At 41.3% G+C, this 23064-nt stretch overlaps 1 protein-coding gene across 4 annotated transcripts in view; it reads left to right on the top strand.

Annotated features, from left to right (window-relative positions):
• The window catches only part of Herc2 (HECT and RLD domain containing E3 ubiquitin protein ligase 2), a 209536-nt gene that overhangs the window by 14721 nt on the left and 171751 nt on the right, over positions 1 to 23064 (top strand). For all 4 annotated transcript variants that reach the window (XM_029563803.1, XM_008833640.3, XM_029563802.1 and 1 more), the window contains exon 3: positions 1169 to 1283. In XM_029563803.1, the coding sequence (XP_029419663.1) occupies positions 1169 to 1283 (115 nt within the window). The remainder of the gene's footprint in view (positions 1 to 1168; positions 1284 to 23064) is intronic.

The raw sequence follows: 23064 nt of genomic DNA, 5'->3' as shown, positions 1-23064 counted from the left end.
AAGATCCCCCCCCCCCATATCATTCTTTAAGACCCTATTACTGAAGATAACCACTGGACTTGATGGAGTTAACTTGGTACTGATCTAGACGTCTCTGCCCTGAGGACCAGTTCTCTTAGTATCCAAAGGGGCTATGGAAGCTGCTAAGGGAAAAATGCTAACAGTATTCCTACCTAGCTGTAAAGCTTATAATGCATAACAGTAACTAGTCTAGCAAGATATCCCTAATGTTGCAACAGGGTACTTTTATCTTGGAGGTTACCAATAGCTGTCTAATTGGACTTAAGGTCCTTTTAGTATGAAGGAATTCATACCTGATACTGTAAACCTAGCCAACTACCCATAGCTGGAGAGGTTCTAGACCCTAGAGGAGAAGTTACTACTGCCATTTTCCTAAACCCATATAATTTCTAACTGTATTCTAAATACGTATCTTTATACTCACAGATGAATGTGGCTCTCACCCCTCATCAAAGATGAGCAGACAGGGGTTATAACAGATCCATAGCTCGTCAAACTATGGAGAATAAGTAACTGTGGGTGGGTTGCCCAAACTCCAGTTGGTACATACAATAGTGCAATTCTCACATCTAAGGCTCAGGGAACATCACAGAATAGGGGCAGAAAGATTGTAATAGTCAGAGGACCAGGAACCCTGCTGTTATATAATGTCTTACAGACATGACATGGAAGCTACACCTATGAAATCTCCATAATATAATTGCCTAAACAGGATCTGCATGGAGGGAAAAGTTTCCTAAGGCTCCACCTCTGCAGAGTGAGTTATAGGCAGTTCACGGTTGCTGAGAGAGGGAGAACCAGCTTTCTCCAGGGATGAATCCTTGATAGGTTATCCAATTCCAGATGGTCAGCTCTAAGCACATGTACATATGAGCAACACTAAATGAATGGATTCAGTAGGTTTTCTGTGTGTACATGCACATATGTGTGCACATGTATATACATATATATGTGTAATAATAATTATAGAAGAGATCATGAGTTTCAGAGAGAATGGGATGGAACACAGGAGTGGGGGTGGGAGATAGAGGAGGGGAAATGATGTAAATGCCAGTACTCATATAAAATTGACAAAAAGATTAGAAAGTTTAGTAGAAAATTGCAATGTGTGAGCTCTCTGAAAGTTTACCTTTTTTGTATTTGACAGCTTGCATTCACCAGAGATGGACTCTGTGGTCTGTGGAATGAAATGGTTAAAGATGGAGAAATTGTATACACTGGGTCCGAATTAGCTCAAAGTGGAGAGCTTTCTCCTCGAAAAGGTAAGAGCTCTTTCTGTTTTGTAAATAACATTATAAGTAACATTTTAAACATTGGATTGTTGTTTTGTTTTTTGAGACAAGGTCTCCTTATAGCCCCAGCTGACCTGGAACTTGCTATGTAGACCAGGCTGGTCTTGATCTCATAGAGATCCTACCTTTGCCACTCAGTTGCTGGGATTAAAGGTGTGCACCACCACACTTGGCCTTTAAATTTTTTTTTTTTTTCGTCTTTTTGAGACAGGGTCTCCCTGTAGCCCCAGCTGTCCTGGAACTCACTATGTAGACCAGGCTGGCCTTGAACTCACAGAGATCCAACTGCCTCTGCCTCCCAAGTGCTGGGATTAAAGGCATGTGTCACTATGCCCGGCCCTGAATTAATTTTTAAAAATTACATTTGTTGGGCGGGGCTTGATGGCCTCAAAGTATGTCTGTTAAACATCCAAGAAGGTTAGTTCCACCAGACTGGTACTTTTAATTACTGTGTGTCATGTAGCTAAATCTTGGGCAAAGAACAATTGTTCTCAGATAAACCTTACCTAGACATATATTTCTTGATCTGCTGTGTATAATTTGTCAGTAGGTTGTCGGAGTAATATGGTTCCCTCTGTTTTTTAAAACTAGGCATTATTTCTTGCATTGTCTCACCCCTCCATCATGGTTTCCCCAATTAAGTGCCCCCATTTCCCTCCTTTCTCCCTTACTAGTACCCTTCTCCTATGGTCGTACCTCTCTTGAGCTCCTTCTTTCCCTGTATCCCCTAGGTTCCTTGTATACCCTTCCCTCCCCACTCCCTTAAACTAACCCAATTTTTATCCATATCTCCCTTATTAAGGCCTGTTTCCTACTGTTCTTCTCTTTCAGGTTCTTTCTTTTCCTTTACAACTAAACAGAAGGAAATTGCTGACACGAGGTACAAATGGAGAATACTTATTTATCAGAGTTTGGTTCTAGGATCCACATATGAGGGAGAACATATGTCAATTTTTTTTCTGAGTCTGCGTTACTTCACTTAGTATAACAGTTTCTAGTTCCATCCATTTTTGGTCTTTTTGAGACGGGTTCTCCCTGTAGCCCCAGCTGGCCTAGAACTCACTATGTAGACCAGGCTGGCCTTGAACTCATAGAGATCCATCTGCCTCTGCCTCCCAAGTGCTGGGACTACAGGTGTGCACCACCATGCCTGACTTTAGTTGTTTTGTCTTTATGCATAATAAAACACATACACACATGTTTTTGCTTTTTTTTTTCTTTTGTGTTTTGACACAGAGTCTCACTGTGTAGCCCAAATTGGTCTGGAATTGACGATGTAGCTTAGGCTAGCCTCAAAATCAGGATTGTCCTCCTGCCTCAGCCTCCCAAGTTGTGGGATTACAGGAGTGAACCACCATGCCCAGGTGTTGTTTTTGAGATCAAGCTTTGTGGTGTTCCCAGGTTAGTCTTCAACTCCTGTGCTCAACCTCTCATCTCACCTCAGGCTTCTGAGATGGGACTAGGGGTATGTGCCATCATGCCCAGCTGAGGTGCATATTTTATGTGTATGAATGTATTGCATGTATGTGTGTAAGTGCACCTGTGTCATGCAGTGCCCGTGGAGGTCAGAGGAGGGCCTTAGATCTCCCACAACTGAACTTACAGATAGTCGTTAGTTGCTATGTGATGGCACAATTATATCTCACCTGTAGAAGAATGAAACTAGATCCTTATCTTTCACCTTGCACAAAAGTCAACTCCAAATGAATCAGAGACCTCAATGTGAAACTTGAAACTATGAAAGTGTTAGAAGAAAACATTGGCAGTAACCCAGAAGATGTAGGTGTAAGAAAGGACTTTCTAAATTGGACATCATCAGTTGCTCAGGAATTAAGGTCAACAATCAACAAGTGGAGCCTCATTAAACTAAAAAGCTGTGCAGCAAAGGAAACAATCAAGAAAGTGAAGAGAAAACCCACAGAGTGGGGAAAAAAAATCTTTACCAGTGGCACATCTGACAGAGGTTTAACATCCAGAATATATAAAGAACTCACAAAACAAAGAATCAAGAAAGCAAGTAACCCAATTAAAAGATGGGATAAGGATTTGAACAGAGAGTTCTCACACGAAGAAATAAAAATGGCTCAGAAATATATTACAGAGTGTTCAACACAGTAATTAGGGAAATGCAAATTAAAACCACTTTAAAATTTTACTCCAGTCAGACTGGCTAAGATCAAAAGAACAAATGATACCAAATGCTGGTAAGCATGTAGAGAAAGGGGAATGCTCATTCACTGCCGGTGGGAATGTAAACTCGTTCAGCCCCTGTGGAAAGCAGTGTGGAGAACTCTTAAAAAACTACAAATGAACCTACCATTTAACCCAGTTATGCCACTCCTTGGCACATACCCAAAGAATTCATCCTATTGCAGAGATACTTGTACATCCATGTTTGTTGCTGCTCTTTTCACAATAGCTAAGAGATGGAAGCAACCTAAGTGCCCCTCAACTGCCGAGTATTTAATGAAAATGTGGTATATTTACACAGTGAAGTTCTATTCAGCAGTAAAGAAAGATGAAATCATGAAATTTGCAGGTAAATGGATGGAACTAGAAACTGTTTAAGTGAAGTAACACAGACTCAGAAAAACAAGCTATAACTGCAGGAACCAGGAAATGAAAAAGAACCAGGGAGGTAAAGTGAAAGAAGGAACCTGAGAGAGAACAGTGAAGACAGGTGTTACTAAGGGAGAAATGTGTAAAATGGGAGTAGTTAGATGGAAGGGGGAGAAGGAGGACTATACAAGGCACTATGGGGATAGAGGAGGAGAACGAGTTCCAAGAGAGGTAGGACCATAGCAGACAGAAATTATCAAAGGAGGAATGGGGAAAATGGGGATACTTTAAATGGGGGGTGGGGGTGGGGAGGGAAGATAAGACAGGGACAGAAAGAGGAGAGATAAATAATGCCTAGCTAGTATAAAAAACCAGAGAGAACTGTATTAGTCCAAAAGCCTACTGAAAAATTACCCATACAATATCTACATGACTCTGTGTTTAGCTGAAGGCTACATAACAACAGTTTCAAACGGGAAAACTTTCCTTTGAGTTGTTGTCCAGAGTGGTCCAAGAGACTACCAAAATTACACAGGTTATTGCCACAGTCCTTTATTGCCTGCCAGAACTTGAAGGTAAGACCCTATTGCTGAAGACAGGACATACTTTGGACACAGGATTTGGAGCAACAGAGCTAGAACTGACCTGGAAGCCACCGTCCCTGAAGGCTAGCTATCAGAGCTTTGGAGAGCACTATGTGAGTTGCTAAGGGAGAACATCAGTTGATGGTCCAACCCCAGCTTCAAGGCCTAAAAACCACATCAGTGACTATCACAGCAAATGACATTGATGCAGTAGTGGCACTTTATCTTGGGGGTAATCAACAGCTACTTAATTGTACTTAAAGCCTACTCAGTGGGTGGAAACTCAGGTGTGATACTGTAAACCTATCCAAATACACATAGCTGGAGAGGTCATATATCTTAGTGAAAATCCTAAGGCTGTCACATCCCTAGACAAATGAAATTTCTTGCTATGTGCAAAATATGGATCCTTAAATTTACAGACAAGTATCCCAGTCACCACCCATCAAAAAAGCATCTTTTTTCAAGAAACAGAAATTATTATAAAGTTCCACAGCTGGTCACACACAGATTGTCTGTGAATTGCCCAAGCCCAAGTGGCACATGTATTATGGGGCGGGTCGCTGGACCCCGGCGTGGTGTGTGCAGGCACCCTGGGGTCTCCGTGAGTCTGGCCGCAAGCGATGTGGGGAGTGTGCCTGGGCTCCAGGACGCACTCACTCTGGATGTGGCCCAGGGTCAAGTGTGCGTGCACTCTCCCGCTGTGGTTCTGGTCCCGTTGGCTAGCCACTGGCGGGCCTGGCCGGCCGCGCCTCTCTGGAGACGGCAGGTGCGCAGACTTCTCTGATGCTGGCTGTAGCTGATAGCTACACACTTCTCTGGAGCGGAGAGCTTCTTCTGCTACTAGAGTATTATCTAGTCGAGATCCCGCCTCTATTACACCCTTGTGCCCTTCCTCAGGATTGCGGAGTTCTGGCCAGTGAACTCCACAGGGAAGAAGCACGGAGGCGGCGAAAGCTGGGGTATCCGTGGGTCGGTAACGGAGAGTGCTGCTCTCCGGTGAGATCAGGTCGCCGGTAGTAAGACACAGGACTCAAGGCACGGCTTAGTCTGTGTTTACTGCTTTATTGTATCTCTGCTCCTTGCTGTCCAGCTTTCTGCTGATCCAGCTTTCTGGGACCCAATCTCCTGGTTCCAGTCTCTGACCTGATCTCCGGGACCCAGTCTCTGACCTGATCAGCTCCAGCTCCAACTTTATTGGGGTAAAACTAGGACTATTTATAGTGTAGAGACAGCAGAAGAAGTCTTAGCTGATAGGTACTTTTAGGATGCCTCATTTACATAGGGCGGTGGGCTTCTATCAGGCTATCAGACAACGCCTGATTAAAACCTGGTAGCTCCTGTGCTGGAGGGCATGTATTTGTGGCGAGCATTTTAAAAGAAGAGTCAGGGAGGATGCCAGGAAGGTACTCTGCTATGAAGGAATCTGCAGCACATGGTTTCTGAGCTCATGAGCTATCCGGACGTGAAGAGACTTCTTGCATAACAGAGAACCCCAACATGTATGATGCAACCTATGCACCTAAGGATCACAGAACATAGAAAAAAGAATGAAGAGAACACTAATGCATCATTCAGTTCTCATCAATGGAGCTCCCTCATGCAACAGAGGGCCAGGAACACAAAGGTAACAAATGGCCACAACATAGAGAATAAGCGTCTATAGAGTGTGGGTCCTTGGACAGGTCTCCTATATTAAAATCCACCCACCCAGGGTTCAGGGACCATTGTGGAAGTGGGGGAGGAAAGATTGTAAGAGCCAGGGAGGAGGTTCATGACCATATGGAAATAGAGTCCTATAGGCTGCTGGGACTCTTCTCATATGAACCTATAGCAATGCAATCAGCATGCTCAAGACTCATGCAAACTCAAACAGACAAAAACCCAGCACAGGACTGTGGAAATGGGCAGCAGACTCTAATCTTAGTTGAAGAATTATTGGCAGCTGATTATTGCTGAGTGAGGAAGAGCTGATCTTAAAGGGAGGGACTCTAGATAGGCTGACTAGACTTCAGTGGATGAACTTGAACTGAGGACATCTGGGGACACTAACTTGACATGATAGGTTTTAACACAAATGACAGAATATACAAAATCTTCTGGGGGGCTATAGGAGGGGGCCAATGGGGAAGAGGGTATAAAGATCATTAAGGTATTCTGTATGAAATACACAAAAGTTCAATAAAAAATTAAAGAGAAGAATACAGTGTCTAAATTAAAAATAATTATATGTATGTGTGTATGTCTTGTGTGGGGGTTTGTGTGTGTGAGTGCAGGTGCCTGAGGAAGGCATAGGCATTGGATCCCCTGGAGCTGGAGTTACAGGTGATTGTGAGCCACCTGACCTGGGTGCTGAGAACAGAACTTGGGTCATCTAAAATAGCAATATGGGCCATCTCTCCAGCTGCATCTTCTCTTCCTCCATATGTACTTTATTCTGTATAGTTTTAAAAATCTTAACATTTCTTGCTAGGTGGTACTTGCCTTTACTTGCAACACTCAGGAGGCAGAGGCAGGCAGATCTCTTGAGTTTGAGGCCAGGCTGGTCTATATAAGGAGCTCCAGGCCAACAAGGGCTGCACAGTGATACCCTGTATCAAAACAGTTTAACACTTCTCTCTTTTACTCCAGTATTGTCCATAAATGAAATTCCAACATGTTTTCTCTCGCTTTATGTGCTCTGAGAAAATCTAGTTGCATGAAAAAGATAGAAAATCTCAAGTGTGTATGTGTGTGTCTGAGTCTCTCTCTCTCTCTCTCTCTCTCTCTCTCTCTCTCTCTCTCTCTCTCTCTCTCTGTGTGTGTGTGTGTGTGTGTGTGTGTGTGTGTGTGTGTATACCTAGGTTTTCATGGATGCCAAGTGCAGTATCACTGAGCTGCATCCCCGGCCTCCAAAGTATACTGCTTACATTTGATGAAATTTATATTTTTGTTCTTTCAGAAACCATGTGGTTAGAAAGCAAAGCATAATTATTCTTAATGTACATCCCATCCAGTCTGAGTGTTTTGGGGGATAATTTTTAGCATTTAGTAAAAGTTTCTATTTGTAGAGTGGCATGTCATGTGATTTTTATTATTAGAAAATTATTTATAGATAGGCTTATACATATCATATTCCCATCTGTTTCTGACTGGGTCTTGCTGGGTAGCCTCACTTTGTCTTGAAACTGATCCTCCTGCCTTAGTCTCTTAAACCCCGAGTTGCAGGCCTGTGCTATTGTGTGTGAGTCTTCATTTTTAAACTGTTTTATGTCAGTTGTATTACAGTCAGTGAAGTGAATACAGAGTAGTCATTCCTCAAATACAGCTCTCTTTTCCTTTTTGGCAGTTTTATTTCTGTTTGCTCTGTGCATTTCTTCAAAGGATTTATCACTTCCGTTTACATATAGGACCCTTGGGTGGGCTCTTAATTCGTGTCAAATCCGTTCTATAATTTATTCTTGAAAAATATTAACTCTTAAAAATTGGTACCTTTTCATGGGACTGGAGAGATGGCTTAGCGGTTAAGAGCACTGGTTGTTCCTGCAGAAGGCTCGGGTTTGAATCCCAGCACCCACATGGCAGCTAACAGTTGTCCGTAACTCAGTTCCAGGGGATCCGACAGCCTCTTCTGTCCTCTGTGGGCATTGCACGACATGGGTGCACTTATGTACTCGCAGGCAATACATGCATACACATAAAATAAAAATAATAAATATTTTTTAAAATTTGGTACCTTTTCTTGGGATACATGTTTTTTCTTTTTCTTTTTGGAATCACATTTAGAATTACCAGGTCCCACTGATAAGAAACCTCCTTCCTATGTAGTAAACTTTTGTACTACCAAGATTAGGTTGGTTTATATCTTTTACTTTTTAAATTTTATATCAGTGTTTATTTAGGGTTTATGTTCATTATTTTGAGGGAGAATAGAGGAAGGGATAGAATTTAGAGAAGCAAAACAAAGTTAATGTAGCTCAGTGACAGTGTACTTGCCGAGCACATGGGAGGCCCAAGTTTAATCCCTAGTACTGTACATACCAAGAAAAAAGTTAATAATCCTTCTTTTAACCTTTTTTTTTTTTTTTGATGGCTGGTCTTTTTTGAAGAATTTAAGTTTCATGAACCATTTCACTTGTACTAAACCCTGTCAGTTTATGCAAAGACTTATTTTTTTTGCAATCTCATTTAGATAAGAAAACTTCCTCCCAGGTAGTAAATTTTGGATTTCCAAGACTAGGTTGGAAATAGCAGTGAATATTTTGCACTGTATTTTTATCTTTCCTTGAAGGTATTTTATCATTGTTTCTTCAAATCTTTGACTCTACCAATAAGTGAAAGATGCAGTTTACCCAAATAACAAGGGGCAAAACTAGCAGTTAAAGCCCAGGTCCTGGAAGAACTCCATTTTCATGTTTATTACATAGCAAATGCGATTTTATTGATTGCACGGCCAACTTTATTTATTTTTAATTTTTCTTTTTAGAGACATGGTCTCACTGTGTAGCCCACGCTTGCCTCCATCTCACAGAGATTCACCGGCTTCTGCTCCCCTGTGTGCTGATATTAAATGTGTATACCACTACTCCTGACAGTGGCTGGTGTTTTTTGTTTTTTTTTTGTAGTTGTAGTTCTCTGAATTTTACTTTTTTTCTCCCCTGAGTTCATAACACCTGTGATAATTATTAATTGGTGGTGGTGGTGGTGGTCAGATATGTGTGTGTGTGTGTGTGTGTGTGTGTGTGTGCGCGTGTGTGTGCGTGTGCATGTATTCCCAATTACATATTTCAGGTTTTTTTTTTTAAGATTTACTTATTTCATATTATGTGTATGAGTGTTTTGCCTGCATGTTTGTATCTGCATTACATGTGTGCAGTGCCTGTGGAGGCCAAAAGAGGTTGTTGGATCCCCTGGAACTGGAGTTATGGACCATGTTAGCCACCATGTGCGTGCTGGGAGCAAACCAGGGTCTTCTGCAAGAGCAGCCAGTGCTCTTTTAACTGCTGCATTATCTCTCCAACTCCTATGTATTTCAGTTTTAAAAGCAGGGGAAGATTTTGGATTAAAAAAAATTTATTTATTACTTTATCTTATGTCTGTGAGTGTTTTGCCTGCATGTATGTAAAGTGCACCATGTGCATTCAGTGCCCACAGAGGCCAGAGGAGGGTGTTGAATCCCCTGGAACTGGAGTTAACAAAAGGTTGTTAAGTGACATGTGGGTGCTGGAAATCAAACCCAGGTTCTTTGGAAGAATAGCAAGTATTCTTAACTGCTGAGCCATCTCTCCAGCCCCAGTTTTGGATTTTGAGGGAAACATTAATGGATTCTTATATTTTGTATTGTTTTTCTTGGTAGCTTTCTTGCTGGTTTTATAGGTTTTCTTTGTAAATTGTGAGGGAAAAAAAGTGTAGCCCTTATCCTAAAATACCTCATGATTATTAGGGCAGACATAACGAGGAGCAGAGCCCCTGTGCTGCACGTAGTAAAGCCTGGAGGAGTGCTGGGGGGGGGAGAGCATTTCCTATAAATGGTGTGTATTCTTTGGGACTGGACTTGGCCTTGGGGGTAGAGGCATGTGGTTTCCAAGGCAGAGGCAGGCACTGGACTCCGGGTGGAAGATGCCTAGGGTAGGGACCCTGTGTATAGAGTGGTAAAAGGGGCAGGCATCCATTAGCAGCATCTGTAGGAGCCTGAGCCTGAGTGTTCACCTCTTCCTGTATCCTGAGAAAGGTGCTTCTGGCACAGACAACACATGTACCACATGGCATTTCCCAGTAACCAAAGTGTAAAACCGTTGCCAGAATTCTCTCCCTAGCAGTGAGAGTGCCAAGAATTAAACGCCTTAGCTTAAAGATCCCATACTGCAGGGCCTGTCAGGATCTCCATGAGGGCCTGGTTAGACACAGCTGTCTTTATTGGAAGCCTGATTCAGTAGGTTGGGATGAAGTCTGGGATTTACCTTTCTAACTCATTCTTAAGTCATGCTGATGTGTGTACTTTTGAGAGTGCTTAGGTTGAATTACACAAGCCCAGACTGTGACATTGTGAGTTAGAGACCAGAAAGAAAGAGAGCTTCCTTAGATACTTAGAAAAAAGAAAATAGAAATCCAGTACCAACAATATTCCAAAACAATGAGTTAGTTAAATTTCCCTCATCAATTTATTGTTCTCAGTTCTTGCTGCTTTACATCTTGAAGGCTTTTTGAAAGTTTAACCCATTCCTGGCAGTCTGCCTATGATATGTCTGGTGTCAGCTAGAAATAGTGACATCAGTTTCTGTTGGAACCTTTGCTGTTGTCCTAGTGTCTGTTCCCTAGAGGATTCTCAGTCCCTCTGAGGCTGTTTGCTTTTACCAGAGGCCATAAAGTCAGTGTTGGAAGGGAGCAGAGGATAAGACTGGAGCCTCTGGCTGATTGATTCCATCTAACCAATAGTATCAGAATGGACACAAGTTAAGTTCTGAGTAGTGTAGGATTCTTGGCTGTTTTGAGGACTTGATCAGTTCCCACTGTGGGGGTCAGTGTGTAGCAAGGCACTGATGTCTGTACCAGTTTACTCAGGTCACCACTGCCATCCCGGGAACTGCAGTATTTGCTTAAGTAGCATTCTATTTGTACAAAGTTCATCTAGGGAAGATTGAATTCCTCTTTTTGATTTGGTTGTTCCTCTTGTATTGTGGGCTTGAAGCATAGTACTGCAGTAATGACAGCAACAGCATTGCATTAATGAAGGGCTTACATTAACCCTAACCCTACCTAATTTTATATCCAGCTGTCCTCTGCTTGTGAGCATTGAGTCATGAATTCTGTGATGTGGGACCAGGGTTGGTTTAGGATTCTCTGAAGTGCTAAAGATCATTTGGGTGTGAAATACTCTTCACAGAGCTTAGAGTCACCATATCAGAAAGCAGCTGGAGGGGACTGCCTGGCTGAGGTTGTGGTGGCTATGGTCATAAAGAGGGCCCTAAGTTTGGACCCCCTTCCCCCATCAGCTTTGTCCATTCTAGCACATTTTTGCAGGTATTATACACCAAGATAAAAAACATTACTGTTTTATAGACCTTTGTAGTTGACTTTTTATCAACATGAAAACACAATTCTTACTCAAAGATCAAAGAGATAGACTATTCTGGAGCCAAGTATGCTTGACCATGACTCAGGAGCACAGCATTTGGTTACATCAAGCTCATGTTCCAGCCTGGTAACAGTTTTTATAGTAATAGAACAAAGGAAGCCATAAATTAAGGCACTTTTCAAATACATTGGTGGAAAATTAAGGAGGCAGTTAAAACAAAGGAGGGAAAGCTCTGCTACAGGCTGCAGATGCTATCTGATGGCATTCTCAGCTTCTGGTTTGTAGAAGCCAGGGTCTCCTAAGTTCATACATTTCCAAAGGTTTTACCTGATAGTCACAAGGATGTTGGAGAGACATACAGTTGGGAAAGGAATGGCTAAGAAGGAGGCTAAAAATGGCCCAAGATAAATTTTAATTAGGCTATGGACCTGCAACATTTCAGCCTCTCCACTATCTTTGAAATACTAGTAAGTTAATCAGCCTTGCAGAAGGTTCAGTAAAAGGTGCAGCTTCTTTTTGGGAACTTTAATGCATACCACTTGTACCTTAGCATCTTGTTTCATGCTTAACTAGACATTTTTGTCTAAGACTAACATTGCTTCCTTGATAGAAATATTGGCTATCTTGCATATATCTTTGTATTTCTCTGACACTCTTCTTTCAGTGAGGCAAAGGTGTGTGTATGCGTTTATTTCAGTCATCTGTATTAATCACCACTTTTGTCCAAATTAAGTTCTTACTCAGATCTTTTTTTCCTAATACCAAATCTGTATTGTTTTGTTCACTAGTTTTGTAGGAGCGTCTTAGTAAATCAGTTTAATTCTAACATTAACTGTTAAAATTTTTTTTACTTATTTTTATTTTGTGTATGAGTGTTTTGCCTGCGGATATGTAAGTGTACCCATGTGCAGTGCCCATGGTGGCCAGAGGACGGCTTTAGATAACTCTGAGTATTGGAGTTATAGACAGTTGTTAGCTATCATATGAGTACTGGGAACCGAACCTGGATTGTCTCCCAGAGCAGCCAGTGCTCTTAACTGCTGAGCCATCTCCAGCCCCTAACATTAACTCTTATTAAAGTTAGTACAGGCTCTGTTAAGTTAAATAAAGTAAGGGCTTGGTCCCACAGGACTTCCCCACTTTAGAAGCTATCTGCAACTAGTGTTCTGAAACTTGTCTCCCTTAAAGTCCTCAGGATACCATCACTAGGCTTTATCTTTAACTAGAAGGACTCACAGGACATAAGAAAACAATTTGTTTCTTTATTCTGAAAAGTGCAACTTGGGAAGAGGCAGATGGCAAAGTGTGGGGATGGAAAGAGCTGCAGAGTGCCTGTGCCCTCTGTGGGTATGCGATCCTCCCAGCTTACCCATGCATTCACCAGGGTTCGCCTTGTTCACTGTCTAGTTCTCCTCTCCTCCCTGGAGGTCAGAATGTGGAGCAGAAAGTTCCCTGTCTTCTAATGACATGTTTGATCTTTTTTGGTGAGTAGCCTCCATACTGAGCAATCTGGATCCCTAATTTTAGGGGCGCTGGGTCAGGAACAAATGCGTATTTATCACAGATTAAAAAAAAATGGAAGTATGTATTTGAACATTTTATTAGAGCTCTGAATCTACATTATAAGAGCTCATTCTATGTGGCCCGTGGACAAGCTTACTCGTTAACAAGTGCAAGGTATCTCTGACTCTTGCTGTCATTGTAAGTGAAGCAAATGTCCATGTGTATGGATTTATTAATTAATCTATGGCTGGTGAGCAATGCTTTTGTCTTTTAGGATTTGTTCAAGGGCCCATAGATTAGTTACTGAGTCAGTTTACTAATTTTGGGTTAATGAAAGATTTGGACATTACTTTTATGCTGATACACTACCGAACAGCATGATTGTTGGTGGTGCAAAAGTGTTTATCAGAATTTTACTAATTCACTTAGGGTAAGTCCGTAATCTGAAACACTATACAGAAGTCATGTCAGTTCACCAGATCAGCAAAACTAGTGTAGAAAGCTTGGATTAATTGTACTCTTGAGAAAGCAAAGACAACACAAGATGTGTGTCTTATGTGCCACACTGTTATCACCTGAAGGAAGGGACATAGAGCCATCTCTAACCAGAATTACCGAATGTCTGCATTTCTAAGGGTTCACCTGGGGCATGTGAGAAAGAGCTTCTGAATTTCTGTTTTGTGCTATTTTTTAAATGATTTTTGAGAGGTGGCTCTCCCACTCTTAAAAGGCTGGCCAACATTTAAGACATTGTTAATTTTCTTCTTGGGGATTCTTTTTAATTTTTTTTAATTGAATTTTTACAAATTTCATTGTAATTTGATGGCATTTGGATCCCTTTTCCCATTCACACCTCCTATTACCACCATCCAGTTTAATGCACTGTATTATATATACAATAAGGCCTATAGAGTCTAATTTGTGTTTCCAAATGTTCTTCAGTGTGGGGCTATCCACTGGAGCCTGGTTAACCTAGCAAGAGTCCCATGCTTGAAAGAAACTGTCTCTGCTCCTCCCAGCAGCTATCTGTTGCCACAGTTTTCTTAGATAGGGTTGGAGCTTTTTACTCCCTTCCTCATATCTCCTGGGATTTTTGTCTGAATTGAGCTTGCATTGGACTTGTGTATTCAGTCACCATTGCTGTAAGTTTATGAGTAACTGACCAGCTCTCTGGAAAATTCTGTTTCCTTGTGATCACCACAGTCTTTCTGCCCCTCTTCCTCAATGAGCCCTGAGCCTTGGGAGGCAGAAGTTTGATACAGATGTCCTATTCAGAGATAAGCACTCTGCAGTCTCTTGTTTTCTGCATGCTGGCCAGTTGTGGGTTTTGGTATTAGTGACCATCTGTTGCATGGTCAGAGCCTAGGATGATGGATATACTTTCTCAGTAAATTGCCTTGTGAAAGGTCATGCCTGCTAGATAACCCAAGAGAACTCTGATTGGAGGAGCTGTAGCAGGAATGATTCTGAATCTTTTATATCCTTGTGTTGGTTCATGTTGACTGTCAACCTGACAGAATCTAGAATCACCTAGGAGATAATCTTCTGGGTATGTTTGTGAGGAAGTTTCTAGATTGGGTTAACTGAGGTGGGAAGAGCCATCTTAAATGTCAGTGCACCATTCCATGGGCTGGGGTCCAGACCAAATATAAAAGAGAAAACAAGTCTAGTACCGCACTTGCCTCTCTGCTCCTGACTGCAGACACCTTATGTGCCTGCCACCCTGCCTTCCATCACAAGGGACTGAATCCCTTCCACATTTAGTTGCTTTTAAAAAAGTAGAATATTTGTAGTAGTGTTTTGAGAATTTCATACATGTATAAAATGCCTTTTTTTTTTTTTTGGACACAGGGTCTCCCTGTAGCCCCAGCTGACCTAGAACTCACTATGTAGAATAAGCTGGCCTCAATCTCACAGAGATCTGCGTGCATCAACCTCCAGAGTGCTGGATTTAAAGGGTACACCAGCACGCCCAACCATGAAATGTATTTGATCACATTCACCTCCCATTCGTCTTCTCCTACTAGATCCACTCCCTACCTCTGACCCTCTGACCTCCTAGTTTCATGCCCCCATACACAAACATACACACACAGATACACACACACACACACAGACGCACACAGACGCACACACACACACACACACACACACACACACACATATATGTTTATTGTCCACTGGAGTGTGGTCACACTATCAGGGGCCACACCCACAAAGGAAACTGACTTTCCCTTCTCCAGAAGCCATCAGCTCTCTATAGCTTCTCAGCCTTGAGTGCAGGCTTGTGAGTTCTTAACTCCTCTGTGCTGGAATGTTGACTGACTTGATCTTGTGTAGGCACTCATGTCTGCTGTGAGTTCCCGAGTACAGTGATCCTCTTATGTCCCAAAGACTCAGTTTTGTGACCGTCCTCCCCAACCTCTGGCTGTTAGAATCTTTGTGCTCCCTCTTTAGGTGGTCCCTGAGCCTTGGGGAGAACTGGTGTGATATAGATTCCCATTTGTGCCTGAGCACTCTACTTTATTCTCTGCTTAAACCAGTTGTGACTTTCTGCATTAACTGCCATCCACTGTACAAAGAAACCTCTGATGAAGTCTGAGAAGTGCACTAATCTGTGGATATAGAGATAGGAGTTTAAAGGGCGTTTTGACACTATGTCCATTTAACAAAATACCAGTAGTAGGTTTCCTGTGTGCTCCCCAACCATGGGTTCTTGGCTAACTTTTACAGTACTGGTGTGCATGTCCTCTTGTGGAGTTGGCCTTAAATCCAATCAGAAAGTGGTTAGTCACCCCAATAACATGTGTACCATGGTTGCACCCCTGGCATATCTTGTAGTTCACAGAGTTCATGGCTAGATAGGACTACCCTCTGCCCCCCACCCCCCCCAGCAGCGTGCATAGCACCTTCCAGTACTATGAAAGGTAGCCAGCAGGGAGGAAGCTGCCTGGTCAGTACCAACTTGATTTTTCCATGTGCTGTGGCCAAAGTGTATGGTGTCTTCAGCAGTAAGGTTTACCATCATGTTCTGGTGGGGAACCAAGACAATGGCAATAGCCTGTATTGTTTTGGGGCTCTCCAGGACACTCCTGACCAATAGGGGCGATATCCCACAACTAGTACTGGGCTCTTTATTTGGCAACCATATGTAATTCCCTGTGTAGGGTAACTTCAGTTAAATGTTTGTGTGTGTGTGTGTGTGTGTGTGTGTGTGTGTGTGTGTGTGTGTATGTATTTAGGAAGGAGACTAGTAGATTTCCATATGGGTTTTTCAAACATCGTCACTGTGAGTTTTCCCTCTCCTCCTCTTAACCTCCCTCCCCACTAGTCCCTGTTTCTTCCTCATATCACTTGTGTTGTACTATCTCTGCGCCCCTAAGGTCTTTCTTTCTCCTTCCACCAATGGCCCCACCAATGGCCCCTTTCTAATTTCCTGGATTCTACAGGTCCTGTACATTAAACACACAAATCTAAAGATTCAACAGTAAGAGCTGTATATAAGTGAGAATATGGGATGTTTGTCTTTCTGGGTCTGGGTTACTTTACACAGTATAATGTTTTCTAATTACATCCATTTGCTGACAGATTTCCCAATTTCATTTTTCTTTAGAGCTGAATAAAATGTATATAGGCACTACATTTTCATTATGTAGTCATCAGTTGATGGACATCTACATAGTTGCTTTTGTCAAGCATTTTGTCACAGCAGTGAGAAAAAAACTAAAACAATCACAACCCCCCCATTTTTTTTCATTCTTCTGAGATACAGAGTTTTCTCTGTTTGTTCAGGCTGACCTTGAAATAATTCTTAGGTTCAAGTGATTTTGAACCTTTCTGAGTAGATTGAACTATAGGTACCCTACAGTTCTCTGCTAACAAGCCTATTTTTCATTCAATATTATACCTTGTAAAGACCTTCAATTATTAAAAATACTTAGGTTTTTCAATTGTTTTCAATAAAAAGTAAATTTCTTCACAATCCTGTTTAACTAGGAACTTGTGTTGTTCCCCCCCCATCCTCCAAGGTGTTTGGTATCTTTCCAGCAGTGTCTGATAGGAACATACATGAAACAAACTTAATTTTTGGTATCAAACACAGGACTTTACCCATGCTAGGCAAATACTGCACTGAGCTATACTTCCAGTCCACATTTATTTAAATAATAATTAAAGCCTATTAGGATTTGGGATATCCAGAAGTTATAATTGATGTACAGAAAGTGTTACTAGTACAGCATTTGGAGTTTAGGCCTCAGTGTCTGGCTGGACTTCATTTTCCTTTGAAGTCACTATATATGCTCCTCTTGGTTCCCTGTCCATGAAGTCTTCAGCTCTCCTCTAGGTCCTTGGTGCAGTGGTTTGAACAGAAAATTGCCTTGGGTGGTTTGTACAAGTGTCCTCACCATAACTGGACAAGAAAAGTCTTCAAGTTCTAAGATTAGCCAATGCTAGCTGATCCTCTGAGGTGAGGTGACAGAGAACCTGGAATTCTGCTCGCAGGTATTTCCTGGGGCCTTAGGAAGGTTTGTGTGTGTGTGTGTGTGTGTGTGTGTGTGTGTGTGTGTGTGTGTGTGTATGTTCACATGTGTATACATGTGCACATGCTGAGGATGGAACCTAGAACCTCTCGTATGCTTAGCAGTATGCTCTACCACAGACCTATACCTCTAGCCTCTCTTCAACATTTCTTAATTGATGGTATTTGGGCAGTTTGTGTTCTGTGTCCTGTGTGCCCTTTGAGTCCTGCAGTCACAAAATGGGGAGTACGGACATTGAAGAGGTTGTTTCTTTTCCTGTGAGCTGTGAGCTCATTATTGTGATAGTTGTCATTATCTCCAGGGGCTTCACCCACTTTGGCTGTTGTAGTGTTCTAATTTATGCTCCTGAGAGTCAAACTTGAGGTGATGCTTCTTGGTGACTATCAAAGTTTCTCATCCTGAAGAAGTGATATTCCAGTGCACTGAGTTTATTAAGGATTTTGCATTCTTCTTACAAACTTTTTTTGATTGATTTTTTTTTTTTTAATGTTTGTGAGTGTTTTGCCTGCATGTATGTAAGTATACCATGTGCTGCAGTGGAAAAGGGTGTTGGGTCTCCTGGAACTGAAGTTAAGGATGATTTTCAGCTGCCATGTGAGTGTTGGTAATGGAACCTGGGTCCTATGCAAGAAAGTAAGGGCTTTTAACCACTAAGCCATCTCTCCAGCTCCCATTCTTTTTTCATTTGTTAAAATTTATAGCACGATATAGGGCAAAGATATAAAAATTTCTGTAAAATGCTAGATAATAAATATAGTTAGCCTTCTTATCTGTTTGTTGTACATCTGTAGATCTACCAGTTCAAACAACAGAGAAAAAAAATTGGTGTCTGTACTGAACGTATACAATTTTTTCTTGCCTATATTCCCTAAACAATTAGGTATATGTAACAACTATTTACATAACATTTACGTCCTGTTAGATATGGTCAGACATCTAGAGCTGTTGATTTAAAGTATATAGGAGGGGTCTGTTGGTGGTGTGCAGATATGATGGCACCTTAAAGAAGAGACTTGAGCTCCAAGATGCTGCTCATGAATACAGATGGATGGCTGCATTTTAAGTTTTGTACAGCATGTTGTCTCTATTGTAACTGTGGGATACACATGTATGGAATCAAAGCACCCACAGGCTGCTAAGTGAATAGAATAGCTGCATTTCAATGAGAGTATGGACGTCAAGTAGGTGAAATTCACATGTCATAAAGCAATATTTTTCTTTATTTTTTAGTCCTTTAAAGTTATAAAATTAGTTCTTTGCTTCCAGGCTGTGGGTTGGATTTGGCTCTTTGGCTGTGGTGATGACTAAACTGTAGAACCAAGCTTAGCATTTAGAGCCAATGTACCTGTGTTCTCACCTGGGCCCTGCATTCATGGCCAAGGCCTACTCTGTGAACCAGTCTCTAACTTGGGAAACTGTCTCAAAAGGTGTGTTGAGCTTGGGCGCTTTTTATAGTACACATTAGCTTATTTTCAGTTCCTAGTAACTGTTTTCTTTGTCATTTTTTTTCCTATTCAGTGCCCCACTCTTTTGCATGTAATTTCTGAATTAACTGTTATCTCACTATAAAAATATTTTTATTAATTGAGAGTGTCATACATTGTGTTTGATCATGGTCACCGCCCCCCCCCCCCATTTCTTTCCCTAATTCCTCCCAGACCAACTCCCACCTCCCTACCCATCCCTCCAATTTCATATTCTCTTTTTATTTACTCACTTATTTTTTAAAATAAACCATTGAGCCCATTTTTGTTGCCCACATTCTTTTGAGTGTGGGGTCATATAGTTCACTTTAGTTTTTTTATTTTTGAGACAGGGTCTCCCTGTAGCCCCAGCTATCCTGGAACTCACTATGTAGACCAGGCTGGCCTTGAACTCACAGAGATCCACCTGCCTCTGCCTCCTGAGTGCTGCGATTAAAGGCGTACACCACCACGCCCGGCTGGTTTTACTTTTTGTAAGTACAGTGTGTGGTTCTTTAGAATGTTCCCTTTTGTCACTCTGTATCTGTTCCAGAGAAATCCACTGCTAATATCTGAGGACAGGCCCAAGTATCATGGAAGAGATAATCGGGACAGTCAGATCTAGAATTGTAGAGAGTGCAATTTACTGGAACCTAGTAATAGAAGTGTGGTCCTTAGTGGCAGCAAGACCAGTTGGATCCCCACACTTTATCATGGTTGGAATGTACCTAGTTACCTAATTTTTATTTATTTATTTATTTATTATTTATTTATTTATTATTATTTTTCTGTTTTTTTGAGGCAGACTACCTATAGCCCCAGCTGGCCTGGAACTCGCTATGGGGACCAGGCTGGCCTCCACCTCCCAAATCGCCTAGAGATCTGCCTGTCTCAGCTGGAATTAAAGGCAGGTGCCACCCCTGCCCGGCTTTTATCTTATTTGATACATAAGATCCTATAGAAGAATCAAGTGTGTCATGGGAGCCAGGGTCTGGTTATATATACCATTCCACTAGTTTTGTGTGTTGTAGTTTCCAAGTCAAACTTAATAGGGTTACTCTGGAGTAGCCCTGGTGGTTATCACTCAAAATGACTGCAGCATGGCCAAACTGAATCCCTATAGAACTGTATTAAGTTGTGTCCATGTTTTCTGGCCTCTACAACCCTCAAGTGGATTGACCTATGTAGGTGCCTTCTGGGCCTGAGGGAGAGCTGTTTGCATAAGTGTGCGCTTGTGTGTGTGTGTGATAAACTTGGAGGACACTGAGGAATATTCCCTGTAATCGAGTTGCACTTGATTGCCCTGGCTTCAAAGATGTGGTTTCCTGCAATAGTGCCTCTAGCCCACATTTCTGGTAATATCATTTGTATTTTTTAGTTTTTGGAAGATCATAGAATGCTGTTATTTAGCTTGTAAAGCTAAAGGAAAATGTAAAAAACCAAACAACCCCACCCCTCATCTGAGAGCTTAAATTCCAGCTTTCTAATATTTGCCAGCTCTGACATTTGTTGAGTATTCACTCATCTATCATCACTGATTTATATTTTCCTAAACATGAGTTTGAGAATGTCTTCATAGCTATTTGTGGATTTAGTGACTTCTCTCCTTTTTCTCTTTGGTACATGATATTTTTCTGAAGGATGTAGGAATTCTTGAATATATGTTTGCCTCTTGTAAGTATTAGATACTGTGATTAGGTATTTAGTCTCTCTTCCCAGTCCTGACACAGAGTTCTGGAAACCCTCATCATTTTCTGAGCAGTAAGGTGATGGGACTGTCTTTTGTTGTAAAATTTGATTTTTGTCCCTTTTCTGACAGGATATTTGGCAACATATGGAATCTCTGGAGTGATGAGTGTACTATGTGGTGATTGGTGGCTGAGATCCTTTATACAGTTTCAAGATGGGGTCTGGTGTAGCCTCAGCATAGCGAAACCCCAAAAGGATGGGGCTGGTCAACAGAGTAGTGAGACATGATTAGAACATTGGAACTTTTGGAAGAGTGTAGTGTAGCTAGAGAATGAGTTAACTTTCAGTAATTTAACCAACAACACTCTTATAATGAAGCCTTCACTAAGCTCTGTAATGATAGACTTCAGAGAGCTTCCAGGTTAATGAACATGTGTCTGTGCTAGGAGGATGATGCACCCTAACTCCAGTGGGGCAGATGCTTCTGCCATTTCCTAACTTTTCTATATGCCTTTTCATGTTCATTTGTATCCCTTAGAATATCTTAGTTTTTAAAAGAAATATCTTTATTGGGATATATTAATTTTACAAAATAATAGATTTCATTGTGATGTTTTCAGAAATGCATATAGCGTGCTTTGATCATATTTGCACCCCATTACCTTCTCACCCCACTTCTCATTCCCCTTTCTTTAAAAACAATTATTTGAGAATAGTCATCGTCTTTTTATAATACTTTAAAAAATTATTTAATTTTTATTTAATATGTGTGAATGTATTGCATATAGGTAGGTGTATTACGTGTCATGCACTGCCTGTGGAGGTTAGAAGAAGGTATCAGATCCCCTGGAACTGGAGTTACGGGCACTTGTTAGCTGCCATGTGGGTACTGTGAATTGAACCCAGGTCTTCTACAATAGCAGTCGGTTGGTACTTCCTGTGGTTCCAAGTATCTATGGAGCTTGGGATTCTTGGAATGTGTTCCCTCTGACTAAGTAGGGACTACTGTGTAAAACTATCAGGCAGGAAGAGGGGCATGGGAACCCACTGCTCGTAGTCAAGCCAGGCAGGAGTTAGTAGTTACCCATGGATCTAGTGCTTGTGATTGTGAAGTGGGGGCGGAGGCCTTAACCTGTGTATTCTGTTCTAACTCCAGCAAGTAACTGCCAGAATTGAATGAAATTGCAGGACACAGAGTTGGTGTCACGGAGAATTAGAGAACTGGTTGGTGGGAAAATTGGTTTGGGGTATGGTCCTAAATACATACATATATGCATACATACGTGTGTATAATATATATATATATATATATTACATATAGTGCATATATACACATATCTGTCATTTTTATTTTAATAACCTTATGACAGGACTTGTTGGCATTTTAGGATTAGATTAATTACATCTTTTCCTTACTAGCTATGTAAGGGTTTCAAGGCAGTTTTTCTTAAAAAAAATTTTTTTTTGGTTTATCTATTTTATATGCAGGAGTGTTTTGCCTGCATGCATGTAATTGCATAGAAGACATGTGTGCAATGTGTACAGAGATCAGAAGGCCTTGAATCCCTTGGAACTGGGGCTACAGATGGTTGTTAGCCACCATTTGGATGTTGGGAACCAACCGAATCCTCTGCAGAAGCAGTCAGTGCTCTTAACCTCTGCACTGTCTCTCCAGCCCTCTCAAGACAGTTATTCTTGGTAGAAATGTTACATTGTCAGTGGCCTGAGGTCTTTTCTGTCTCAGTGCTTTAACAAATCATTTATTATTTGTATGTGTGTATTTATGTGTTTTGTGTTTGTGTGCATGTTTCATGGCATGCATGTAAAAGTCAGAGGACAACTCCATCTACCTTTATGTGGGTTCTAGGAATTGAAATCAGGTAGGTTCCAGGCCTGTGCTGCAAGTACTTTACCCATCTCTCCAACCATCTCTCCAACCCAGTGATGGTAGACTCTCAGAGCAGTGGTTCTCAGCGGGTAGTATAGGAGGGTATTGTACAACTTAAAAATGATTTTAGAATTGTCTCCTTTGTTCTTCCTTAATCATCCAGTAACTGAGAGTCATTGGATTAAAGCAATTACTGTAACGTACAAGTAGGTAAACATTAAAGAAGAACTTTAAAATTGTGAAATCTAGTAGGACAGCGATGAAAGATTTAAAAACTTAGTTTTGAAGAATTTGAAAGGTGTTTTGGTTTCTTTATATTGATGCTTTTAATAAGCTAGTGTATTCATTTATTACTAAGTAAACTATGCTAAATTTTTTATGGTTATAATACAGGTAATTTTTAAAAATCATGAAACATTCAGTTACTTGTATGCATTGCAGTTTTACATGTTTGGGGAGAGCATTTGTTG

Source organism: Nannospalax galili, unplaced genomic scaffold, assembly GCF_000622305.1.
Source record: "Nannospalax galili isolate Female #2095 unplaced genomic scaffold, S.galili_v1.0 scaffold135, whole genome shotgun sequence".
Classification (NCBI taxonomy): Eukaryota; Metazoa; Chordata; class Mammalia; order Rodentia; family Spalacidae; genus Nannospalax; species Nannospalax galili.
The sequence above is the reverse complement of the archived record's forward strand: the minus strand, read 5'-3'. Positions and strand labels throughout refer to the sequence as shown.